The sequence below is a fragment of the Scyliorhinus torazame genome, chromosome 4, assembly GCF_047496885.1.
Source record: "Scyliorhinus torazame isolate Kashiwa2021f chromosome 4, sScyTor2.1, whole genome shotgun sequence".
NCBI classification, from domain to species: domain Eukaryota; kingdom Metazoa; phylum Chordata; class Chondrichthyes; order Carcharhiniformes; family Scyliorhinidae; genus Scyliorhinus; species Scyliorhinus torazame.
Genome location: NC_092710.1, coordinates 119159493 through 119184948, shown reverse-complemented (window position 1 = coordinate 119184948; position 25456 = coordinate 119159493). Strand labels below are relative to the sequence as shown.

The 25456-nt window shown below is 48.7% G+C and overlaps 1 protein-coding gene across 1 annotated transcript in view; it reads left to right on the top strand.

The window, feature by feature from the left end:
• Nucleotides 1–12497: 12497 nt before the first annotated feature.
• Nucleotides 12498–25456, top strand: part of LOC140411423 (potassium voltage-gated channel subfamily KQT member 5-like) — a 160645-nt gene continuing 147686 nt past the window's right edge. The window contains 1 exon segment of the mRNA XM_072500530.1: nt 12498–12574. Coding sequence (XP_072356631.1) covers nt 12498–12574 — 77 coding nt within the window.

Here is a 25456-nt window from a genome sequence, read left to right as displayed (position 1 = left end):
CCACATTCACCCCTGTTTTAAAAAAGAGTCTGGCGGGGGTGAAGAAAGACATTACAGATGGAATCTGTCGGGGCCCTGACCTTCCGCTGCGATCGCCTCAGTCCTGGTGGTGATGTGGGCGCCGATGTGGTCACCTGCGACTCCGGGAGCATGTTGTCCTCTTCTTCGTCACCCCTTAGTGCATCCAGTGAAGGGACAGATCCTGCTGGGGTGGGGGGTGTGGTGAGGTTCGCTGGTGGGAGGGTGGATGGCGCAGGGGTGAATGAGGCAATCGGGGGTGGGGAGGGGAGGGGGGGGAGGAGCGGTATCAGGTCGGGGTTGTGGGTGGGGACCCCGCGCGCGCCAGGTCCCAGAGGAGACTGTGTCCTGTCGCCCGTTGGGTTGTGCCACGTAGGCGTACTGTGGGTTTGCATGGAGGAGGTGGACTTTCTCAACCAAGGGATCCGATTTATGGCTCCGCATATGGCTCCGGAGGAGGACCGGTCCAGGAACTGTCAGCCATGTTGGGAGCGAAGGTGGACTTCCTCAGGAAGGCAAACACACGTTCGTGAGGGGTCTCATTAGTCGCGGTGCACAGGAGCTATCAGATGGAGTGGAGCGCGTCGGGCAGGACCTCCTGCCAGCGAGAGACAGGGAGGTTTCTAGACTGAAGGGCCTGCAGGACAGCCTTCCAGACCGTCCCGTTCTGCCTCTCTACCTGCCCGTTTCCCCGGGGATTGTAGCTGGTCATCCTGCTCGAGGCGATGCCTTTGCTGAGCAGGAACTGACGCAGCTCATCATTCATGAAGGGGGATCCCCGACCGCTGTGGATGTAGGTGGGGAAACCAACAGAGTGAAGATGCTGTGCAGGGCTTTGATGACCGTGGCAGAAGTCATGTCAGGGCATGGAATGGCGAAAGGGAACCGGGAGTACTCATCAATGACGTTGAGGAAGTACACATTGCGCGCGGTCGGTGGAGGGGAGGGGCCCTTTGAAGACCATGCTGAGGCGCTCAAAGGGGTGGGAGGTTTTCACCAGGTGCGCTCTATCTGGACGGTAGAAGTGCGGCTTGCACTCTGTGCAGATTTGGCAGTCTCTGGTTACGGTCCTGACCTCCTCAATGGAGTAGGGCAGGTTGCGGGCTTTGAGAAAATGGAAGAACCGGGTGACCCCCGGGTGGCAGAGGTCATTGTGGAGAGCCCGGAGTCGGTCCACTTGTGCGCTGGCACATCTACCGCGGGATAGGGCCTCAGGGGGCTCATTGAGCTTCCCCGGGCGATACAAGATCTCATAGGTTATAGGTGGAGAGCTCGATCCTCCACCTCAAGATCTTGTCATTTTTTATCTTGTCCCACTGCGTATTGTTAAACATGAAGTCAACCGACCGTTGGTCAATGAGGAGAGTGAATCTCCTACCGGCCAGGTAATGCCGCCAATGTCGCACAGCTTCCACAATGGCTTGGGCCTCCTTTTCAACAGAGGAGTGCCAAATCTCGGAGGCATGGAGGGTGTGGGAAAAGAAAGCCACAGGTCTGCCCGCCTGGTTGAGGGTGGCAGCCAGAGCTACGTCTGATGCATTGCTCTCCACCTAAAAGGGGAGGGTCTCGTCGACTGCCTGCATCATGGCCTTGGCGATGTCCGCCTTGATGTGGTTGAAGGCCTGACGGGCCTCAGCCATCAGGGGAAAAACTGTGGACTTGATGAGTGGGCGGGCCTTGTCTGCATAATTAGGGACGCACTGGGCGAAATACGAGAAAACCCCCAGTTATCGTTTCAGGGCCTTGGGGCAGTGGGGAAGAGGGAGTTCCAGGAGGGGGCGCATGCGGTCGGGGTCAGGCCCTAGGACTCCATTTTCCACTGCGTAGCCAAAGATGGCTAAGCGGTTGGTGCGGAACACGAATTTCTCCTTATTGTAGGTGAGGTTAAGGAGTTTGGCGGTATGGAGGAATTTTTGGAGGTTTGCGTCATGGTCCTGCTGATCGTGGCCGCAGATGGTGACATTATCTAGATACGGGAACATGGCCTGCAGCCAGTACTGGTCAACCATTCGGTCCATCTCTCGCTGGAAGACCGAGGCCCCAATGGTGATGCCGAAGGGAACTCTGAGGAAATGATAGAGGCGGCCATCTGCTTCGAATGCAGTGTATTGGCGGTCCTCCGGGCGGATGGGGAGCTGGTGGTAGGTGGACTTCAAGTCTACTGTGGAGAAGACTCGATACTGCGCAATCTGATTGACCATGTCAGATATGCGTGGGAGGGGGTACCCATCGATCTGTGTGTACCGGTTGATGGTCTAACTTGTCAATGACCATCCTGTGCTTCTCCCCAGTCTTCACTTGAGCTCTCTAGGGGCTGTTACTGGCCTCAATAATCCCTTCCCACAGAAGCCGTTGGACCTCCGACTTGATAAAGGCCCTGTCCTGCGCACTGTACCGTCTGCTCCTCGTGGTGACGGGCTTGCAGTCCAGGGTGAGGTTTGCAAACAGTGAAGGTGGGTCGACCTTAAGGGTCTTGAGGCCGCAGACGGTGAGGGGAGCCAGGGGTCCGCCGAATTTCAAAGTAAGGCTTTGGAGGTGGCATTGAAAATCAAGACCTAGTAACAGGGCAGCGCAGAGGTGGGGGAGAATGTAGAGCCTGAAGTTGCTGAACTCTACGCCCTGAATCGTGTGGGTCGCGACACAGTACCCCCGGATTTCCACGGAATGGGATCCAGAGGCCAGTGAGATTTTCTGGGTGACGGGGAGTACCAGGAGGGAGCAGCGCCTTAGCCTAGCAGGGTGGATGAAACTCTCTGTGTTCCCGGAGTCAAAGAGGCAGGTCGTCTCATGCCCGTTGATCTTTACTGTCGTCTTGGCGGTCGCGAGGTTGCGGGGCCGAGACTGATCCAGGGTGATGAGGCGAGCTGCGGAAGGTGTTGGGAGGTCCCGGGCTGATCAGCGGTGGTGGAGGTAACAGCGGGCAGCAAACGGCCTGACAAGCAGGTGTCCTGAGGCGCGGTCCAATATGGCGGTGAAGATGGTGGCGCTCACAGGCGCACATGGCGGGCGGTGTCAAAGATTGCGGCGCCCACGGGCTGCACGTGGCTTGTGGTGGAGAAGATGGCGGCGCCCCTGGATCACACGTGGGGGGTGTAGCAATGCCGGGCCTGGAAACAGCGGCGACCGACCGGGCCTGGCAAACGGAAACTAAGTGGCCCTTCTTCCCCCACCCGTTGCTGGTCGCGCTCCGCGCCGGGCAGCGCTGCCTGTGATGTTTGCGCTGGCCGCAAAAAGAACATTTGGGCCCCCCGGAGTTGGCTGGCTGCCGCGCGGCGCAGGCTTGCGGTGTACTCGAGTCGGCAGCTGGTGGGGCCCACGATGCCCACGAGGGTGCCGCGCGGTTGGAGGTGTAGGCCTCCAGATTGCAGGAGGCCACTTCCAGGGAATTAGCAAGCTGCACAGTCTCCGCAAGATCGAGCATACCCCCTTCCACTAGCCGCTGGCGAACGTATGTAGACTTAATGCCCGTGACAATGGCGCCTCTGATTAGTAGTTCGGTGTCCTGGACTGCCGAAACTGCCTGGCAGTCACAGTTCCTACCGAGAATCTGTAGAACCCGCGAAAAATCGTCCAGAGTGTCCCCCGGGAGTTGCCGTCTCATGGCCAGGAGGTGCCTGGTGTACACTTGATTCACTGACTTAATGTACTGTCCCTTTAGTAGCGTCATCGCTTCTGTGTAGGTGGGCGCATCCCGGTTGAGGGGAAAAACTTGATGGCTCACCCGTGAGTAGAGGACATGGAGCTTCTGTGGGTTCGAGAGTTCTTCAGTGGCTGCTCTTCAAAGCAGGCTAGCCAATGCTCGAAGGTGGACGTGGTGGTTGGCTGCGTGAGAGCTCAGCTCCAGGCGATCAGGCTTGATTAGGAAGTTCATCTTTTAAAATCTTGTGCAATAAATTGATGTACCGTCAATTGCCACGAGACGAGAATGGTGAAACATTCGAGGGTTTATTGCACAAGATGTTGTGCCTCCTGCAGCTGGAACCAGAATGGGAGCAGCGCACGAGAGCTTACACTTTTATACGCCGCCTGCTGGGAGGAACCAGCAGGCTGGGATTTACTGTGGTACCTGTAATACAGTGGCAGTACCGTAATACATGCAATGTGTTACCAGTGGTGTTTACCACACTTCTTCACTCAGACGTCAGAAGGCAGCCACTGAGTGAAGCCTACACTGTGTGATTGTAACCAGTGGAGGGTTTCCTCCTGACTCCCATTGACGGCAGTTTTGCTCAGACTCCCTGATGCCACACTTGGACAAACTCTTCCTCAATGTCAAGGGAAGTCACTCTCTCCTCATCTCTGGAATTCAGCTCTTTAGTCCATGTTTGGACCAAGGCTCTAATAAGGTCAGCAGCTGAGTGCCCCTGGCAGAACAAAACTGAGCATCAATGAGGTGTTTATTACTGTGTAAATGCTGCCCAAAAGCACTATCGACGACACTTTCAATTACTTCACTGATGATTGAGTAAACTGATGGGACAGCAGTTGACTTGGATTTATCCTGTTTAACTCTATTTCCACTTCTGTAATATTGCCCGACGCTGTCCCTGTGTCAGTTCATCGGATGCTGAAACCTTCGTTCATACCTTCATTACCTCTAGACATGACTACTCCAGCCCACTCCTAGCTGACACCCCACGTCCTGTCCTCCGTAAGCTTGAGTCATCCAAAGCTCTGCTGCCCATTTTCTAACTCACAGTAAGTCCTGTCCCGCTATCATCTATTAGCTCGCTGACCTACATAATTCCCAGTTAAGCAACGGCTTGATTTAAAATTTCTCACACTTGTTTTCAAATCCCTCCATGACCTCACCCCTCCCGACCTCTGTAATCTCCTCTAGCTCTGAGGTATCTGCCCGCCTCCTCTTCTGTTCTCTGGTGCATCACTGGTGAGATCCCAAGCTCTGGAATTCCCACCCTAAACCTCTCCGCCTCTCATTCCTCCATTTACCAAGCTGATGGTTGCCCGATATCCCCTTATCCGGCTTGGTGTCAATTTCTTTCTGCCAACCCTCCTGGTGAAACACCTCGGGGCGTTTTCTCAGAATAAAGACATTTCATAAATTCAAGTCACTGCTGTTATTTCTGTTGAGAGGACAAAACTTGGCAAATCTTAGTTTGTTATGTGCTAATGTGTGAGCTTCAGTCTCATAAATACTTCAGAGGGTTCTAAGCTGACCCTGAGATACACTCATGTTAATGAAGTGAGGGAATGAAGGGATCGCCAGATAGCAGTACTGTGTGAAAGGAACCTGGAGGATGTGTTAATTTGGTAAGTGGTTGTGTTTGATACAGCTGGCTGCCATTTTCTTGTTTGTTATTTCTCCTTCTTTAAATGATAATGTCTGATCAAATCCAATGCCTGACAAAGGGATTGGAACTGAGGAGCTTGTTTACAAGCTCATTGAACGAGAGCAATTTATTAAATTGTGCCCGAAATATTGTGCGTATTGAAAGCTCCATAATACCAATGAGTATACATTAAAAAATTTACCATGGATTTACTTATCATCTAACTCCCGATGTGGTTCATCAACATATTGCAGAATGATCCATTCCCACAAGGGTTCGTTCAATATAAAGCCCCTGTCTGAGATTAAGTCAAGCGCCTCTCCTTTGCTAAACTGTGTCGATGGAGGCGGGGGCCATGCAATAGATGTAAACCCTTTAATTTCGGCAGACCCAACTCACGTCACCTTTTAAAAGGCTGGCCAGCACTAACTATGCATGTGACTGTCATAGAACATAGAACATAGAAAAATACAGCACAGAACAGGCCCTACGGCCCACGATGTTGTGCCGAACCTTTGTCCCAGATTAAGAACAAATTAATCTAAGCCCAGTATCCACATGTCATATTATGAGCTTTCAGTCAATTCTTCTCAAAATTGGACACAAACAAGCCATGAAGGTGGCTGCTGCAAATCATGTGTCTTTTCGCATTTGGGCTACAGACAGTGTCAAGTCTCTGGCCAATACATTATTCGATATGAACATAGGAGAAGGTACCTGTCATAATGCTCACAAAGACTATGGGGGAAATCGTTGATTGATCTCCCCATGGGCTTTGTAGAATATGAGTTCCCATGTTGAATAAACGGAGGCCTGTCCAAAACGGAGGCCTGTCCACCGACGGGGCCTTAAATATCAACCCCCAGACGTGGACCTGTAGTTCCCTATAGTCCCGGGCTGGGATATTTGTTTTGTACACCACGGCTTCGACTTTATTTATGTTTGGAAATGAACCTGCTTTGCCTTTTAACCGGCGCCTCCTAGAATTATTACACTGGCGACGAGGATCAAGCACAGGATTCTGAGCCGCCTATAAAACTTCAGAAGACAACTGCGGGAAGATGAAAAAAACCCGGAAATGCCTTTCTTTGGAAGACTCGAGCCGCATGATGCAAACGTAGAGGAGTGGGCCCAGTATACCGAGCACATGCGCTATTTCTTTCACGCCAACAGTACTGAAGGGGACAAGAGACAAACGGTCATCCTCCTAACGGCATGTGGGACCTCGACGTTTAACATAATCAGAAGCTTAACCTATCCAGCAGCCCCTGACACTAAAACATTCAACAAGTTCATGCACCTGGTGAGAAACCATTACAACCCACAGCCGTCCATAATCCTACAACACTACCATTTTAACAGAGCTGGAGGACTCCGGAAGAACCCATTACGGAATTTATTGCTAGATTGCGCAAGTTGGCAGAGTATTGCAAATCTGGCCCGTCCCTGACTGAGATGCTACGCTGCAGGCTACTGTGTGGGATCAATAATGTTACAACCCAGAAAAATACTGGTGGAGCCCAACCTAGATCTCAAAAAGGCTATCGAAATAACTTTATCTCTGGAGAATGCCAAGAAAGGGGCTCAAGACCTAGAAGGGATGATGGAAAGCAGCGTCCTCAGGTTGAAGGTAAGGTTCCACATAAAGAGGCCAGCATATCCAGTGAAGGCATGCAGGGAGGAAGTGGTCGGGCAAGGGAACCGTGGTTTACTAAAGCAGTCGAAACACTTGTCAAGAGGAAGAAGGAGGCTTATTTAAAGATGAGACATGAAGGTTAAATTAGGGCACTCGAGAGTTACAAGTTAGCTAGGAAGGACCTAAAGAGAGAGCTAAGAAGAGCCAGGAGGGGACATGAGAAGTCTTTGGCAGGTAGGATCAAGGATAACCCTATCTATAGATAAAGCTTTCTATAGATATATCAGGAATAAAAGAATGACTAGGGTAAGAGTAGGGCCAGTCAAGGGCAGTAGTGGGAAGTTGTGCGTGGAGTCCGAGGAGATAGAAGAGGTGCTAAATGAATATTTTTCATCAGTATTCACACAGGAAAAAGACAATGTTATCGCAGCGAATACTGAGATTCAGGCTACTAGACTAGAAGGGCTTGAGGTTCATAAGGAGGAGGTGTTAGCAATTCTGGAAAGTGTAAAAATAGATAAGTCCCCTGGGCCGGATGGGATTTATCATAGGATTCTCTGGGAAGCTAGGGAGGAGATTGCAGAGCCCTTGGCTTTGATCTTTAAGTCATCTTTGTCTGCAGGAATAGTGCCAGAAGACTGGAGGATAGCAAATGTTGTCCCCTTGTTCAAGAAGGGGAGTAGAGACAACCCCGGTAACTATAGACCTGTGAGCCTTACTTCTGTTTTGGGCAAAATCTTGGAAAGGTTTATAAGAGATACAGGATGTATAATCATCTGGAAAGGAATAATTTGATTAGAGATAGTCAACACTGTTTTGTGAAGGGTAGGTCGTGCCTCACAAACCTTATTGAGTTCTTTGAGAAGGTGACCAAACAAGTGGATGAGGGTAAAGCAGTTGATGTGGTGTATATGGATTTCAGTAAAGCGTTTGATAAGGTTCCCCACGGTAGGCTACTGCAGAAAATACGGAGGCATGGGATTCAGGGTGATTTAGCAGTTTGGATCAGAAATTGGCTAGCTGGAAGAAGACAAAGGGCGGTGGTTGATGGGAAATGTTCAGACTGGAGTCCAGTTACTAGTGGTGTACCATAAGGATCTGTTTTGAGGCTGTTTTCGTGAGAGAGAAGAAGGTTAAGAGGTGACTTAATTGAGGCATACAAGATGATCAGAAGATTGGATAGGGTGGACAGTGAGAGCCTTTTTCCTCGAATGGTGATGTCTAGCACGAGGGGACATAGCTTTAAATTGAGGGGAGATAGATATAGGACAGATGTCAGAGGTATGTTCTTTACTCAGAGAGTAGTAAGGGTGTGGAATGCCCTGCCTGCAACAGTAGTGGACTCGCCAACACTAAGGGCATTCAAATGGTCATTGGATAGACATATGGACGATAAGGGAATAGTGTAGATGGGCTTTAGAGTGGTTTCACAGGTCGGCGCAACATCGGGGGCCGAAGGGCCTGTACTGCGCTGTAATGTTCTATGTTCTACATGCCTCGCCCATCATCAACACAACATTCCATACGGACATCCTAGTGTTATAAAAGAAAGCCGGATAGCCCCAGATGTAGCTGGGAAACATCCCCAAAGGGTAATGGGTGTCAGCCATAGGGCTGCTGTAGGTGCTGTCGAATGGCACGACCGCGGCAAGGCTGCCAGAATCAGCAGTATGCATGTCGCCCATGATGGAAGCCAAAGTCATCTCAGGCCTATGCCTTGCAAGTGTATCACTACCAAGGTCACCCCCATAAGGGATAAGACTGCTTGTCAATGGTCATTCCTTCGAGGTAGATACGGGAGCTAACATCTCGATCACATGGGAGCATTCTATCACCACCGCATGGGCATTCTGCCTTTAAACCTATGGGGCACCAAGGCCAGACTTGCCACATACATCAAAGAACCTTTGATGATTATGGGGACCACCACTTTCCCGGTAGCTTATGGACAGTGGTTGGTCCGACTCCCACTCATAGACATGCGAGGATCCAGGGAGGCGGTGGTGTAGTGATATTGTCACTGGATTAGTAATCCAGAGACCCAGGGTAATGATCTGGGGACCCGGGTTCGAATCTCACCACAGCAAGTGGTGGAATTTAAACTCAAATAAATATCTGGAATTAAAAGTCGAATGATGACCATTAAACCATTGTCGATTGTCATTAAAAAAAAACATCTGGTTCACTAATGTCCTTTAGGGATATAAATCTGGCGTCCTTAACTGGTCTGGCCTACATGTCACTCCAGATCTGCAGCAATGTGGTTGATTCTCAACTGCCCTCTGAAATGGCCTAGCAATCCACTCAATATTATTCAACTGCTATAAAAACACAAAAAAGGAGTGAAACCGGATGGACCACCCAGCATCGAACCAGGCATCGGAAAAGACAACAACAAACCCAGCCCTGTCAACCCTGCGAAGTCCTCCTTACTAATATCTGGGGGCTTGTGCCAAAGTTGGGAGAGCAGTCTCACAGATTAGTCATAGTCAAACTCACAGAATGATATCTTACAGACAACGTTCCTGGCACCGCTATCACCATCTCAGGCTATGTCCTGTCTCACCAGCAGGACAGACCCAGCAGAGGTGGCGGCACAGCGGTATACAGTCAAGAGGGAGTTATCCTGGGAACCCTCAACATTAACTCTAGACCCCATGAAGTTTCATGACTTCAGATTAAACATGAGCAAGAAAACTCCTGCTGGTTACCACATACTGTCCACCATCACTGATGAATCAGTACTGCTCCATGTTGAACACCACTTGGAGGAAGCACTGAGGGTGGCAAGGGCACAGATTATATTCTGGGCGACTTCAATGTCTATCACCAAGGTGGCTTGGTAGTGCCACCATAGACCGAGCTGGCTGGGTACTAAAGAGCATAGCTGCTAGACTGGGACTGCAGCAGGTGGTAAGGGAACCAACAAGAGAGAAAAACATACTTAACCTCATCCTCACCAACTTGTCTGCTCCAAATGCATCTGTCCATGATAGTATTGGTAGAAGCGACCACTGCACAGTTACTGTGGAGACAATCTTAACATTGAGGATACTCTCCACTGTGTTGTGTGGCACTACCACCGTGTTCAATGGGATAGACTTCGAACAGATCTAGCAACTCGAGACTGGACATCCATGAGGAGCTATGGACCATCAGCAGCAGCAGAATTGTAATCGACCACAATCTGCAACCTCATGGCCAGGCATATCCCTCACTCTACCATTACCACCAAGCCAAGGGATCAACCCTGGTTCAATGAAGAGAGCAGGAGAGCATGCCAGGAGCACATCATGCATACCGAAAAATGAGGTGTTGACCTGATGAAGCTACAACACAGGATTACTTGTGTGCTAAACAGCATAAGTAGCAAGTAACAGTCAGAGCTAAGCGATTCCACAACTAACACATCAGATCTTAACTCTGCAGTCCTGCCACATTCAGCCGTGAATGGTGGCGAACAATTAACAACTCACTGGAAGGGGAGGCTCCACAAATATCCCCATCCTCAATGATGGAGGAGCCCAGCACATCTGTGCAAAAGATAAGGCTGAAGCATTTACAATAATTATCAGCCAGATGTGCTGAGTGGATGATCCATCTCGGTATCCTCTGGAGGTCCCCAGCATCAAGATGTCAGTCTTCAGCCAATAAAATTCACTCAACGTGATATCATGAAATGATTGAAGGCAGCGGATATTGCAAAGACTTTGGGCCCTGACAATATTCCGGCAATAGTACAGAAGACTTGTGCTTCAGAACTTACAGCAGCCCTAATCAAGCTGTTCCATTACAGCTACAACACTGACATCTACCAAACAATGTGGAAAATTGCCCAGGTGTGTCCTGTACACGAGAAAGAGACCAAATACTAACCCAGCCAATTACTGCCCTATCAGTCTGCTGGCCATCATCAGCAAACTGATGGAAGGAGTCATCAATAGTGCTATGAAATGGCACTTACTCAGCAATAACCTGCTCATAGACCACTACCACGTAGAAGGACAAGAGCAGCAGATACCTGGGAACCTCACCACCTGGAGGTTCCCCTACTAGTCACTCACCGCCCCGAATTGGAAATCGGATTGGATTTGTTTATTGTCATGTGCACCAAGGTACAGTGAGAAAAGTATTTTTCTGCGAGCAGCTCAAACAGATCAATTAGTACATGAAAAGAAAAGAAACAGAAAACACATAATAGGGCAACACAAGGTACACAATATAAATGCATCGACACCGGCATTGGGTGAAGCATATCACCGTTCCTTCACTGTCGCTGCGTCAAAATCCTGGAATCCCTCCCTAACAGCGTTATGGGTATACCTACACTTCAGGGAGTGCGGCAGTTCAAGAAGGCAACTCACCACCACCTCCTGAAGGGGAACTGGGTATGGGCAACAATGCTTGCCTAACCAGTGACGCCTACATCCTGTAAATTAAAATTACAATCTGGACCTGGTCTCATGGCAGGGATTGGCTCTGGAAGATCCAACTGGACTTGCTGGAAATGTTTTAATTAGGGATCGGTCAATTATATGAGGTTATTAGCAAAACCCCAAAGTATTCCAAAAGTGCCTTTGTAAAATAAAAGGAGCGAAGGCCAAAATCTATGTGGATCGACGCCATACCAGGACAGTTCACGGCATGTGATGGTAGAGACTGAAATCAAGTGGTTGGAAAGCTTTGAGAAAATATGGCCAATGCAGCTGATGGAGTGTGCTGCGCCAGTGGTCCATGTCCTCAAGCCCAACAAGTCAGTACGCTTTTGCCGGGAGTATAAACTTACAGGCAAAAAGTATCACAACTGGACCTATAGACCATGCCGCAAATAAAGGATTTATATGCCAAATTGACAGATGGTCAAACCTTACGAAACTGGATATGAGCCATGTCTACCTCCAGCTCAAACTAGACGAAACATCCAGAAAGTACGTGATAATTAACACCCATAAGAGCTTGTACAAGTATACACGCCTGGCCTTTGGAGTCTCTTTTGCATGCACCATCTTTCATCGTGTCATGGAAAATACTCTCCATGGGCTGCCTCAGGTGGCAGTATATCTCGACAACATGTTAATCACAGGGACCACTGATCAAGGGCACCTAGCAAACATGGAGGAGGTGTTGAGGCAATTTTCCAAAGCAGGCATACGTCTCAAGAGAGAGAAATATGTATTCCAGGCAGGCAAAGTGATCTACCGGGGGTACTGGGTAGATAAGAAAGGCCTGCAACCAGTGGAGGATAAAATCAAAGCCATCAAGGAGACACCAACCCTGCGAAATACAACAGAAATCGTTTTTAGGCCTGATAAATTACTATGGGAAATTCATCCTACATTTGGCACTTTGTTGACACTCCTGCACATGTTACTGATAAAACACCAAAGGTGGTCATGGCAGGCACCACAGGATGAAGCCTTTGTGAACCTTAAACATCAATGGCTGTCCTCGAATGTACTGGCTCAGTACGATCCCAAAAAGAACTAATACTGATGTATGGTGCCTCTCCATATGGAGTGGGTGCAATCCTCTCACATTGATGGGACGATGGCATGGAGAAGCCCATTACATATGTGTCTAGGACACTGGCGGACGCTGACCAGCGTTATTCACAGAGTGAAAAGGAAGGGTTGGCTGTTATTTTGGTGTGAACAGGTTCCCCCAGTAGATCTATGGCTGTCATTTTGTAACCGTAACTGACCACAAGCCTTGGCTGGGTCTTTTCAAAGACGATAAAGCAATTACCCCCATCATCTCAGCTCAGATCCAACATTGGGCCTTGTTACTGGCGGCCAATGAATACACCCTGGTGAACCACCCTAGAGCATGAGTTGCCAATGTGGATGAAGTGAGTCACCTCACGCTGCCCATGAGCTTGGCCCCTTTGCTGGCAGTGAAAGACGTCATCATGACTTTAAACATTTAGATACCTTGCCAGTATCTGCAAAATAGATTAAAGCTTGGACCCAGAAGGATGCCACATTCTCCAAATTGCGCCATGTGACCCAATGTGGCAGAATCCGAGTACACCCCACAGACAACAAGAAGCCCTTCCTCACGAAAAGACAAGAACTAAGTGTTGAAGATGGTATTATCTTATGGGGATCCCGGGTAGTCATCCCCGCCCAGGCTGGCGCCCAATTCTGATGGAGTTACACAACAGTCACCTGGAGTGTCCAAAATGAAGGCGCTCGTAAGGTGCCATGTTTGGTGGCCTGGGATCGATGCAGATATTGAGGACTTGGTGAAGCAGTGCTCCTTGTACCAGGAGAACTAGAGACTCCCACCTTTGGCCTCCTTACTACCCAGGAAGACCATGGCTGATCCGTTCTTAGGCTCAATGTTCCTCATTATGGTTGACGGCCATTCTAAATGGCTGGAAGTGCATCGCATGGCTCCGAACCATGCTTCACACCAGGATAGGAGTCATCCTGGTGGAATTATTGACGGGATCACTGGGCACCAGGTTGAACCTGTTACTTCCCAATTTGGCAGGAAGGTGGAATCCAAACAGGAGAGCCAAAAGAGGATTACATGACTCCCAGGGTCCACTGACCCTGCTCCTCTGCCCCCTGGCCCTTGCCCTAAGGAGGGGGAAATCAGCTGATTATTGTTTTGTGACAGTATCCCAGTCTTGTTCCACATGTCCAAAGAGCCTGTTAACAGTCACTGTCTGAGCTGATGAACCAAGAAGGGAAGAACGAGTGAGAGGATTGTTACAGGGCAAGCTGTACTCAGTGCCTCTGGGGAGCAGAAACTGGAGCCATCTATTTACTATCTTTGATTTACTGTCTCAGAGGATGATGCTATCAAGACCAGGAATGCCTCAATTAGCCCCTTCATATCTCAGTGAGACTGGACTGGTGGAATTTACACACAGCTGACTGGCTTTGATCCCTGGCTAAATGTCACTTTATTACACAACATTCCGCTGTCTTGTCACATGGTCTGAAGCCCTGCAAAATACAGCACGGGTGACTGGGAGAAACGAGAAATATAACCGCATTCAACAACTGTCAACTCACCAGTTTGTGTGCTGTGTGCAAACCAGTGTTTCAGGAGTGATTGTGATTGTAAATCACTTCTTGTACTAGTCACAATCACACTGGGCTCAATTTTACATGTACCCGGGAAACGTGTTTCCCGCGGGTAAGTCACGTAAAATAGCGCCCATCTCACCCCCTAACCCTCCTGGGCCAAAACCACGGGCTTACATGCTCTGGGGGTCCTAAACCCTGGGCTCCACTCCTCACCTGCAGTTATGGCAGCTGCCACTGTCACCTCCCTGGCTGGGACTGAGTAAGCTCGGTAGCACGGGCAGCACGGTAGCATTGTGGATAGCACAATTGCTTCACAGCTCCAGGGTCCCAGGTTCGATTCCGGCTTGGGTCACTGTCTGTGCGGAGTCTGCACATCCTCCCTGTGTGTGCGTGGGTTTCCTCCGGGTGCTCCGGTTTCCTCCCACAGTCCAAAGATGTGCAGGTTAGGTGGATTGGCCATGATAAATTGCCCTTAGTGTTGGGTGGGGTTGCTGGGTTATGGGGATAAGGTGGAAGTGTTGACCTTGGGTAGGGTGCTCTTTCCAAGAGCCGGTGCAGACTCGACGAGTCGAATGGTCTCCTTCTGCACTGTAAATTCTATGATAATCTATGAAGCTACCGGCTAATCGGATTGCTCAGCAGCTCCAGAGGGCAGGACTTCCACCCCAATGAGGATTGGATGTCCCATTCAGCCCTCAATGAGGCTGGCAGCACTTTATTGCTGCAGGGTGGGTTGGCATGGAGCATGTCATCTCCACACGGACACAGTTTCCAGGGGTGCATGTCATCCATTCCCCGCCCCCTCTCCAGCCCTGTCGATATTATTCCCTCCACTGTGTTTGACCCATTCAAGTCTCTCATGTCTGAAACATATGAACAAAGGACATGTAAAGATTTACAGCACAGAAGGAGGCCATTCAACCCCTCATTGCCCTGTTGATGTGACCATCAATTCACACGAGACAGAGAGTTGAAGTGTACAGTGGCTTTAATCAACTAGAACAGTGCCTGCCTGCGACTGCTCTGCACTGAGAGCTGCCTACAGGGCAGCTGCTCTTTATACCTCCCCTCAAAGGGGCGGAACTAGGGGTGGAGCCCACAAGGGCACCAACATGATGCAATCAGTGTAGTACAGTACAATGGTCCATAGGTGGAGCCCACATGGGCTACAGCGTGGTATAATGTAATACAGTGGTGAATGGTTACTATAATACGTTCACCACATTCACCCCCTGTTAAAAAATTGAAGTCCGGCGGGGGTGAAGGGCTCACAGGTGCAGTCTGTCCTGCGCCCTGATCGTGTGCTGCGATTGCCGGAGCTCTGGTTTCGCAGCAGGCACAGGTGTCGAACTCGTCGGTGCGGGCATGGGTGGTGAACTCGTCGATGCGGGCACAGGTGTGGACTCCGGGAGCGTGTCTTCAGGAGCTTCATTCCTGTAGGTCAGCGAAGGGGGGAGGGGGTATAGGAGGGGGTGTGGAGGCCACATAGGGGTGGGGCGCTGTTCGGTGTAGGTTGTGGGGGGTAGGTTGGGGTGATAGTCGGGGATCCTGCGGGTGCCGGATCCCGAAGGGAGACCGTATCCTGCCAGCCGTCGGGGTGCTCTATGTATGCGTACTGGGGGTTGGTGTGAAGGAGTTGGACCCTCTCGACCAGGGGGTCGGACTTATGGCTCCTTACGTGTTTGCGGAGTAGGACGAGCCCCGGTGTCGTCAGCCAGGATGGAAGCGAGACCCTGGTGAATTTCCTAGGGAAAACAAACAGGCAGTCATGAGGGGTCTCGTTCGTGGCTGTGCACAGGAGTGACCTAATGGAGTGGAGCGCGTCGGTGTGGACCTTCTACCAGTGGGAAACTGGGAGATTCCTAGACCGTAGGACCAGGAGGACGGCCTTCCATACCGTCGCGTTCTCCATCTCCACCTGTCCGTTTACCCGGGGGTTGTAACTGGTAGTCCTGCTCGAGGCAATGCCCTTACCGAACAGATATTGACGCAATTCATCACTCATAAATGAGGAGCCCCGGTCACTGTGGGGTGTAAGTGGGGAAACCAAACAAGGTGAAGATACTATGTAGGGCCTTAATGACGGTGGCCGCGGTCATGTCGGGGCAACGGATTGCAAAGGGTAAGCGGGAGAACTCGTCAACGACGTTGAGAAAAAACGTGTTGCGGTTGGCAGAGGGGAGGGGCCCTTTGAAGTCGATACTGAGGCGCTCAGAGGTCCGGGATGCCTTCACCAGGTGGGCCTTATCCGGTCGATAGAATTGCGGCTTACAGTCCGCGCAGATTTGGCAGTCCCTGGTCATGGCCCTGACTTCCTCGGTGGAGTAGGGCAGGTTGCGGGCCTTGATGTAGTGGAGAAGCCGGGTGACCTCCAGGTGAAAGAGGTCATCGTGGATGGCCCAGAGTCGGTCACCTTGCGCGCTGGCACATGTGCTGCGGAACAGGGCATCTGGGGGCTCGTTGAGCTTCCCAGGACGATACACAATATCGTAATTATAGGTGGAGAGTTCGATCCTCCACCTCAAGATCTTATCCTTCTTGATCTTGCCCCACTGTGTATTGTCGAACATGAAGACTACCAACCGTTGGTCGATGGCGAGGGTAAACCTCCTACCAGCGAGGTAGTGCCTCCAGTGCCGTACAGCTTCCACGATGGCTTGAGCTTCTTTTTCGACTGAGGAGTGTCGAATTTCGGAGGCGTTGAGTGTACAGGAGAAAAATGCTACTGGCCTGCCCGCCTGGTTAAGGGTAGTGGCGAGGGCGACCTCTGACGCGTCGCTCTCCACCTGGAATGGGACGGACTCGTCCACCGCGCGGCATCGCGGCCTTGGCAATATCTGCCTTGATGCGGCTGAAGGCCTGGCGGGCCTCAGCCGCCAGTGGGAAGATGGTAGCTTTGATCAATGGGCGGGCTTTGTCCGCATAGTTGGGGACCCACTGGGCGTAATAGGAAAAGAACCCAAGGCACCTTTTCCGGGCCTTGGGGCAGTGGGGAAGGGGGAGTTGCAGGAGGGGATGCATACGGTCGGGGTTGGGCCCTAGAACTCTGTTGTCCATGACATAGCCGAGGATGGCTAGTCTGGTTGTGCGGAAAACACATTTCTCCTTGTTGTAAGTGAGGTTGAGGGCTTGGGCGGTTTGGAGAAACTTCTGGAGGGTGGCGTCGTGGTCCTGCTGGTCGTGGTCGCAGATGGTGACGTTGTCCAGATACAGAAATGTGGCCCGCAGCCCGTACTGGTCCACCATTCGGTCCATCGTTCTTTGAAAGACTGAGACCCCGTTGGTGATGCCGAAGGGGATCCGGAGGAAGTGGAAGAGGTGGCCGTCTGCCTTAAAGGCCGTGTAGTGGCGGTCCTCCGGGCGGATTGGGAGCTGGTGGTATGCAGACTTCAGATCCACCGTGGAGAACACCCGGTAGTGTGCGATCTGATTAACCATGTCCGCTTTCTGGGGAAGGGGGTACGCATCGAGGTGCATGTACCGGTTTCTGATTTGGTGTAGCCTACAACCATCCGGTTCTTTTCCCCGGTCCTGACGACCAACACCTGAGTTCTCCAGGGGCTATTACTGGCCTCGATGATCCCTTCCCGCAAGAGACGCTGGACCTCGGACCTGATAAAAGTCTTGTCCCGGATACTGTACCGCCTGATCCTGGTGGCAACGGGTTTACAGTCGGCAGTGAGATTTGCGAAGAGCGGGGGAGGGTCGACCTTCAGGGCCGGGAGGCTACATACGGTGAGAGGGGGTAGGGGCCCGCCGAACTTCAGGGTCAGGCTCCTGAGGTTGCACTGGAAGTTCAGTCCCAACAGAAGAGGAGCGCAGAGATCGGGGAGTACATATAACTTAAAGTTTGCATATTCGACGCCTTGTATCGCGAGGTTCGCGACAGTGTACCCCGGATCTGCACTGTGGGGCAAATACCATGCCAGTTACTCAGTACAGTGGGGCAAGTACTCGACCGCGCCGAGTTGCAGTTAGCCGGCGTGGTCAGAGGTGGTGGTGTGGTCCAAGATGGCGGCCCCCGTCGGTCACACCGGCCCCCGTGGCTCAGCTTCTGTTCGTCGGTGACGGAGGGCGAGGAGGAGGCGGCGAGGTAGACCTCGAAACATCAGAGCCAGTGTGAAAAAATCCCTTTGGCCTCCGCGGCCTGTGGGTTGAGTTCCAGTCGGTCAGGTTTGAGGGCCGATTCCATCGCGATGTTGTAGTTGATTAAATTGATGCAACCATCAATTCACATGAGACAGAGAGTTGACGTGAATAGTGGCTTTAATCAACTAGAACAGTGCCTGCCTGCGACTGCTCTGCAATGAGAGCTGCCTACAGGGCAGCTACTCTATATACCTCCCCTCAAGGGGACGGAGAACACAAGGGCACCAACATGATACAATCAGTGTAGTACAGTACAATGGTCCATAGGTGGAGCCCACATGGGCAACAGCATGGTATAATGTAATACAGTGGTGAATGGTTACTATAATACATTCACCACACATGTCAGTCAAGTTAGACCTATCCAGCTTAATTCCACCGTTGAGCTCTTGGTCTGTAGGTTTTCGCAGCTGTAGTGCACATTTAAGGATGTTTTCAGAGCTTCTGGCTCTCCCACCCTTTCAGGCAATGGGTTCCAGAACTTCACCATCCTCTGAGCGAAAAAATGTCTCCTCAACTTCCCTCTAATCCTTCTGCCAATTACTTTACATTTCTGCCCCATGGTTATCGACCTCTCAGCTAAGGGAAATAGGTCCTTCCTATCTAGCCTATCAAGGACGCTCATATTGCTCCTCATAATTTTATACACCTCAATGAAACCTCCTCTGTTCTAAAGAAAACAATCCGAGTTCATCCAACCTTTCCTCAGAACTAAAATTCTTAATTCTTTGCAACATCATCGAAAATCTCTCCTGCTCTCTCTCAGGGGTAATCACATCCTCCCTGTACTGTGGTGTCCAGCACTGTACATTGTACTCTATCTGCAATCTCTGGTCCATGAACAAAATCCCAAACTCTCGACTCTGCCTTACACCGTCTATTACGCTTTATATACTGAGTTAAAATTCAAAGGGAAACTCTGGGAGAAGTTCCAACAAAGGCTTTGTCTTAGCACATTCACAGGGTTTGCACAATATCATCGATCATCCCTGGCCCAGGCTGCCCTGAAGTAAACGTTCAGCATCTTTCCTATGGTGTGGAGTACAAAATTCAACAAAATGCTCCAACTGTGCTCTTACCATTTGTTGTAAGATTAATATTAAATATTCCATCATATTTGGAAACTGATGGCTCACTCAACCTTATTGTTGTGACGGTTAGAATCTTTCAGTTTTGGAGGGAATCTAGATTTCTTTTCTTTTTTTTAAAACTTTCCTTCCTCCCTCCCTCCCTCTCGGAAGATCTACTATGACCTCCCTCAGCCTGTAAAAAACCCTTCCTGTCTGCAGGTTCTACAGGAGTATGTAAACTACTGAACACATGGAGTGAGCCCAAGTTCACTCAGCACAGGGCAGCACGTTAGCACAGGGGGTAGCACGGTAGCACAGTAGTTAGCACAGTTGCTTCACAGCTCCAGGGTCCCAGGTTTGATTCCCGGCTTGGGTCACTGTCTGTGCAGAGTCTGCACGTTCTCCCGTGTCTGGGTTTCCTCCGGGTGCTCCGGTTTTCTCCCACAGCCCAAAGATGTACAGGTTAGGTGGATTGGCCATGCTAAATTGCTCCTTAGTGTCCAAAAGAGGTGAGGTGGGGTTTCTGGGTTACGGGGATAGGGTGGAAGTGTGTGCTTAAGTGGGGTACTCTTTCCAAGAGCCAGTGCAGACTCGATTGGCCGAATGACCTCCTTCTGCACTGTAAATTCTATGATTCTATGAAGTTAACCCGAGGGTGATTTCAGCAGCTTTGGAAAATGTTCCCAGAACTGCATCTTGTGGAATGGATCAGGCCATTGCACACAGTTGATTCAGGCTCCAACTGAATCCAATCCTGGAAACTTAAAAGTTAATTGTGGGGGGGAAAGCTTTAAAATTGGAATTAAAGTGGAACAAAGAATCTGTTCACGTTGGATTTGTGCCTGGTTGGGCATTAAACTAAATCTGCCAGAATTAAAGTTAAATCTGAGGAAATGCTTGTTTGTTTGAAGGGCAAATTTTCTCACTCATCTCTTTGCTGCTTATCACCATTTTATATAAAGAAGATTTGGGGAAGGTTCTCCATTGCTTCTCAGTTTAAAAGCTTTCCGGTGTGAGCTGCCGGTGTGAATTAGGGACTAACTTCAGCCCCTAGGCAGGAACTGTATCATAACAAATGGGGAAAGGCTGATTTCTCAGGGTCACACAGATAGAGCTTTATTCTGTGGGTGTAAGAACCAAACCGGATGCGAACGGCACTGGTTTTCCAAAGCGAAGTTATGATTCAGGTTCCTGCCAATATCATTGTACAATCACAAGGTTAAAATCTTACAATAACCAGGGCAATCGAGCCTTTCACTATTTTCATTACATTATCAGTGAGACCATACTGTATTCCAGAATGGTAATCTGATCATTCATACAATTGAAAATTGGTCCATTGTAAAAAATAAGCGTTTTAAATGGCAGAGGCATCATCCATAAACTAATGCTTCGTAGATACCGAGGTGTTGCCAGAGGACTGGAGAATTGCAAATGTCAAAATGTTTAGTGGTCAATAGGGTGTAAGGATAAACCACAAGCCAGTCACTTTAACCTCCATGGCAAGGAGTTTAAAGAAACATGTTCAGGGACTAAATGAACAGTCACTGAAACACTTAAGCAGACTGTGCAGATTTGTTCAAGTCATGTTTAACTAACTTGATGGAATGTTTTGATGAGAGCGTTGAGGAAAGTTATGGGGTTGATATGGTGTACATAGACTTCCAAAAGACATTTGATAAAGTGCAACATAACAGGCTTTTCAGCAAAATTGAAGCCCATGAAACAAAAGTGATGGTGACAGTTGGTTATTGGAGAGTGACAGTAGGTTATGGGACAGTGACAGTAGGTTATTGGAGAGTGACAGTTGGTTTTTGGACAGTGACAGTACGTTATTGGAGAGTGACTGTAGGTTATTGGAGAGAGACAGTTGGTTATTGGACAGTGACAGTAGGTTATTGGAGAGTGACTGTAGGTTATTGGACAGTGACAGTAGGTTATTGGCCAGTGACAGTAGGTTATTGGATAGTGACTGTAGGTAATTGGACAGTGACAGTAGGTATTGGAGAGTGACATTTGGTTATTGGAGAGTGACTGTAGGTTATTGGACAGTGACAGTAGGTATTGGAAAGTGACAGCAGGTTATTGGAGAGTGACAGTAGGTTATTGGACAGTGACTGTAGGTTATTGGACAGTGACAGTAGGTTATTGGACAGTGACAGTAGGTTATTGGAGAGTGACAATTGGTTATTGGAGAGTGACAGTTGGTTATTGGCGAGTGACAGTTGGTTATTGGAGAATGACAGTAGGTTATTGGAGAGTGACAGTAGGTTATTGGAGAGTGACAGTAGGTTATTGGAGAGTGACAGTTGGTTATTGGAGAGTGACAGTTGGTTATTGGAGAATGACAGTTGGTTATTGGAGAGTGGCAGTAGGTTATTGGACAGTGACTGTTGGTATTGGACAGTGACAGTAGGTTATTGGACAGTGACAGTTGGTTATTGGAGAGTGACAGAAGGTATTGGAGAGTGACAGTAGGTTATTGGCGAGTGACAGTAGGTTATTGGAGAGTGACAGTAGGTTATTGGACAGTGACAGTAGGTTATTGGAGAGTGACAGTTGGTTATTAGAGAGTGACAGTAGGTTATTGGAGAGTGATAGTCGGTATTGGAAAGTGACAGTTAGTTATTGGAGAGTGACGGTAGGTATTGGACAGTGACAGTAGGTATTGGACAGTGACGATAGGTTATTGGAGAGTGACAGTAGGTATTGGAGAGTGACAGTTGGTTATTGGAGAGTGACAGTAGGTATTGGAAAGTGACAGTTAGTTATTGGAGAGTGACAGTAGTTATTGGAGAGAGACAGTAGGTTATTGGACAGTGACGGTAGGTTATTGGAGAGTGACTGTAGGTTATTGGAGAGAGACAATTGGTTATTGGACAGTGACAGTAGGTTATTGGAGAGTGACTGTAGGTTATTGGACAGTGACAGTAGGATATTGGCCAGTGACAGTGGGTTATTGGATAGTGACTGTAGGTAATTGGACAGTGACAGTAGGTATTGGAGAGTGACATTTGGTTATTGGAGTGTGACTGTAGGTTATTGGACAGTGACAGTAGGTATTGGAGAGTGGCAGTAGGTTATTGGACAGTAACAGTAGGTTATTGGACAGTGACAATTGGTTATTGGAGAGTGACAGTTGGTTATTGGCGAGTGACAGTTGGTTATTGGACAGTGACAGTTGGTTATTGGAGAGTGACAGTTGGTTATTGGAGAGTGACAGTAGGTTAATGGAGAGTGACAGTTGGTTATTGGACAGTGACAGTTGGTTATCGGAGAGTGACAGTAGGTTATTGGAGAGTGACAGTTGGTTATTGGAGAGTGACAGTACGTTATTGGAGAGTGACAGTAGGTTATTGGACAGTGACAGTAGGTTATTGGAGAGTGACAGTTGGTTATTGGAGGGTGACAGTTGGTTATTGGAGATGACAGTAGGTTATTGGCCAGTGACAGTAGGTTATTGGAGAATGACAGTTGGTTATTGGAGAGTGACAGCTGGTTATTGGAGAGTGACAGTAGGTTATTGGACAGTGACTGTAGGTATTGGACAGTGACAGTAGGTTATTGGAGAGTGACAGTAGGTTATTGGAGAGTGACAGTAGGTTATTGGACAGTGACAGTTGGTTATTGGAGAGTGACAGTAGGTATTGGAGAGTGACAGTAGGTTATTGGACAGTGACAGTAGGTTATTGGAGAGTGACAGTAGGTTATTGGAGAGTGACAGTCGGTATTGGAAAGTGACAGTTAGCTATTGGAGAGTGACAGTAGGTATTGGGGAGTGACAGTTGGTTATTGGAGAGTGACAGTAGGTATTGGAAAGTGACAGTTAGTTATTGGAGAGTGACAGTAGTTATTGGAGAGAGACAGTAGGTTATTGGACAGTGACGGTAGGTTATTAGAGAGAGATAGTTGGTTATTGGAGAGTGACAGTTGGTTATTGGAGAGTGACAGTAGGTTATTGGAGAGTGACAGTAGGTTATTGGAGAGAGATAGTTGGTTATTGCAGAGTGACAGTTCGTTATTGGACAGTGACAGTAGGTTATTGGAGAGTGACAGTAGGTTATTGGAGAGTGACAGTAGATATTGGAGAGTGACAGTTGGTTATTGGAGAGTGACAGTAGGTTATTGGAGAGTGACAGTAGGTTATTGGAGAGTGATAGTAGGTTATTGGACAGTGACAGTAGGTATTGGAAAGTGACAGTAGGTTATTGGGGAGTGACAGTAGGTTATTGGAGAGTGACAGTAGGTTATTGGAGAGTGACAGTAGGTTATTGGACAGTGACGGTAGGTTATTGGAGAGAGATAGTTGGTTATTGGAGAGTGACAGTTGGTTATTGGAGAGTGACAGTAGGTTATTGGAGAGTGACAGTCGGTATTGGAAAGTGACAGTTAGTTATTGGAGAGTGACAGTAGATATTGGACAGTGACAGTAGGTATTGGACAGTGACGGTAGGTTATTGGAGAGTGATAGTAGGTATTGGAGAGTGACAGTTGGTTATTGGAGAGTGACAGTAGGTATTGGAAAGTGACAGTTAGTTATTGGAGAGTGACAGTAGTTATTGGAGAGAGACAGTAGGTTATTGGACAGTGACGGTAGGTTATTGGAGAGTGACAGTAGGTTATTGGAGAGTGACTGTAGGTTATTGGACAGTGACAGTAGGTTATTGGCCAGTGACAATAGGTTATTGGATAGTGACTGTAGGTAATTGGACAGTGACAGTAGGTCTTGGAGAGTGACTGTAGGTTATTGGAGAGTGACTCTAGGTTATTGGACAGTGACAGTAGGTATTGGAAAGTGACAGTAGGTTATTGGACAGTGACAGTAGGTTATTGGACAGTGACAGTAGGTTATTGGACAGTGACAGTAGGTTATTGGAGAGTGAAAGTTGGTTATTGGCGAGTGACAGTTGGTTATTGGACAGTGACAGTTGGTTATTGGAGAGTGACAGTTGGTTATTGGAGAGTGACAGTAGGTTATTTGAGAGTGACAGTTGGTTATTGGAGAGTGACAGTAGGTTATTGGAGAGTGACAGTTGGTTATAGGAGGGTGACAGTACGTTATTGGAGAGTGACAGTAGGTTATTGGACAGTGACAGTAGGTTATTGGAGAGTGACAGTAGGTTATTGGAGAGTGACAGTTGGTTATTGGACAGTGACAGTAGGTATTGGAAAGGGACAGTAGGTTATTGGAGAGTGACAGTAGGTTATTGGACAGTGACTGTAGGTTATTGGACAGTGACAGTAGGTTATTGGACAGTGACAGTAGGTTATTGGAGAGTGACAATTGGTTATTGGAGAGTGACAGTTGGTTATTGGCGAGTGACAGTTGGTTATTGGTAAGTGACAGTTGGTTATTGGAGAGTGACAGTTGGTTATTGGACAGTAACAGTTGGTTATTGGACAGTGACAGGTTATTGGAGAGTGACAGTTGGTTATTGGAGAGTGACAGTAGGTATTGGAGAGTGACAGTAGGTTATTGGACAGTGACAGTAGGTTATTGGAGAGTGACAGTTGGTTATTGGAGAGTGACAGTAGGTTATTGGAGAGTGACAGTCGGTATTGGAAAGTGACAGTTAGTTATTGGAGAGTGACAGTACGTATTGGAGAGTGACAGTTGGTTATTGGAGAGTGACAGTAGGTATTGGAAAGTGACAGTTAGTTATTGGAGAGTGACAGTAGTTATTGGAGAGAGACAGTAGGTTATTGGACAGTGACGGTAGGTTATTGGAGAGAGATAGTTGGTTATTGGAGAGTGACAGTTGTTTATTGGAGAGTGATAGTAGGTTATTGGAGGGTGACAGTTCGTTATTGGACAGTGACAGTAGGTTATTGGAGAGTAACAGTAGGTTATTGGAGAGTCACAGTAGATATTGGAGGGTAACAGTTGGTTATTGGACAGTGACAGTTGGTTATTGGAGAGTGTCAGTAGGTTACTGGAGAGTGATAGTAGGTTATTGGACAGTGACAGTATGTATTGGAAAGTGACAGTAGGTTATTGGGGAGTGATGATAGGTTATTGGAGAGTGACAGTAGGTTATTGGAGAGTGACAGTAGGTTATTGGACAGTGACAGTAGGTTGTTGGACAGTGACAGTAGGTATTGGACAGTGACAGTTGGTTATTGGAGAGTGACAGTTGGTTATTGGCGAGTGACAGTTGGTTATTGGAGAGTGACAGTAGGCTATTGGACAGTGACTGTAGGTTATTGGAGAGTGACAGTTGGTTATTGGAGAGTGACAGTTGGTCTTGGAGA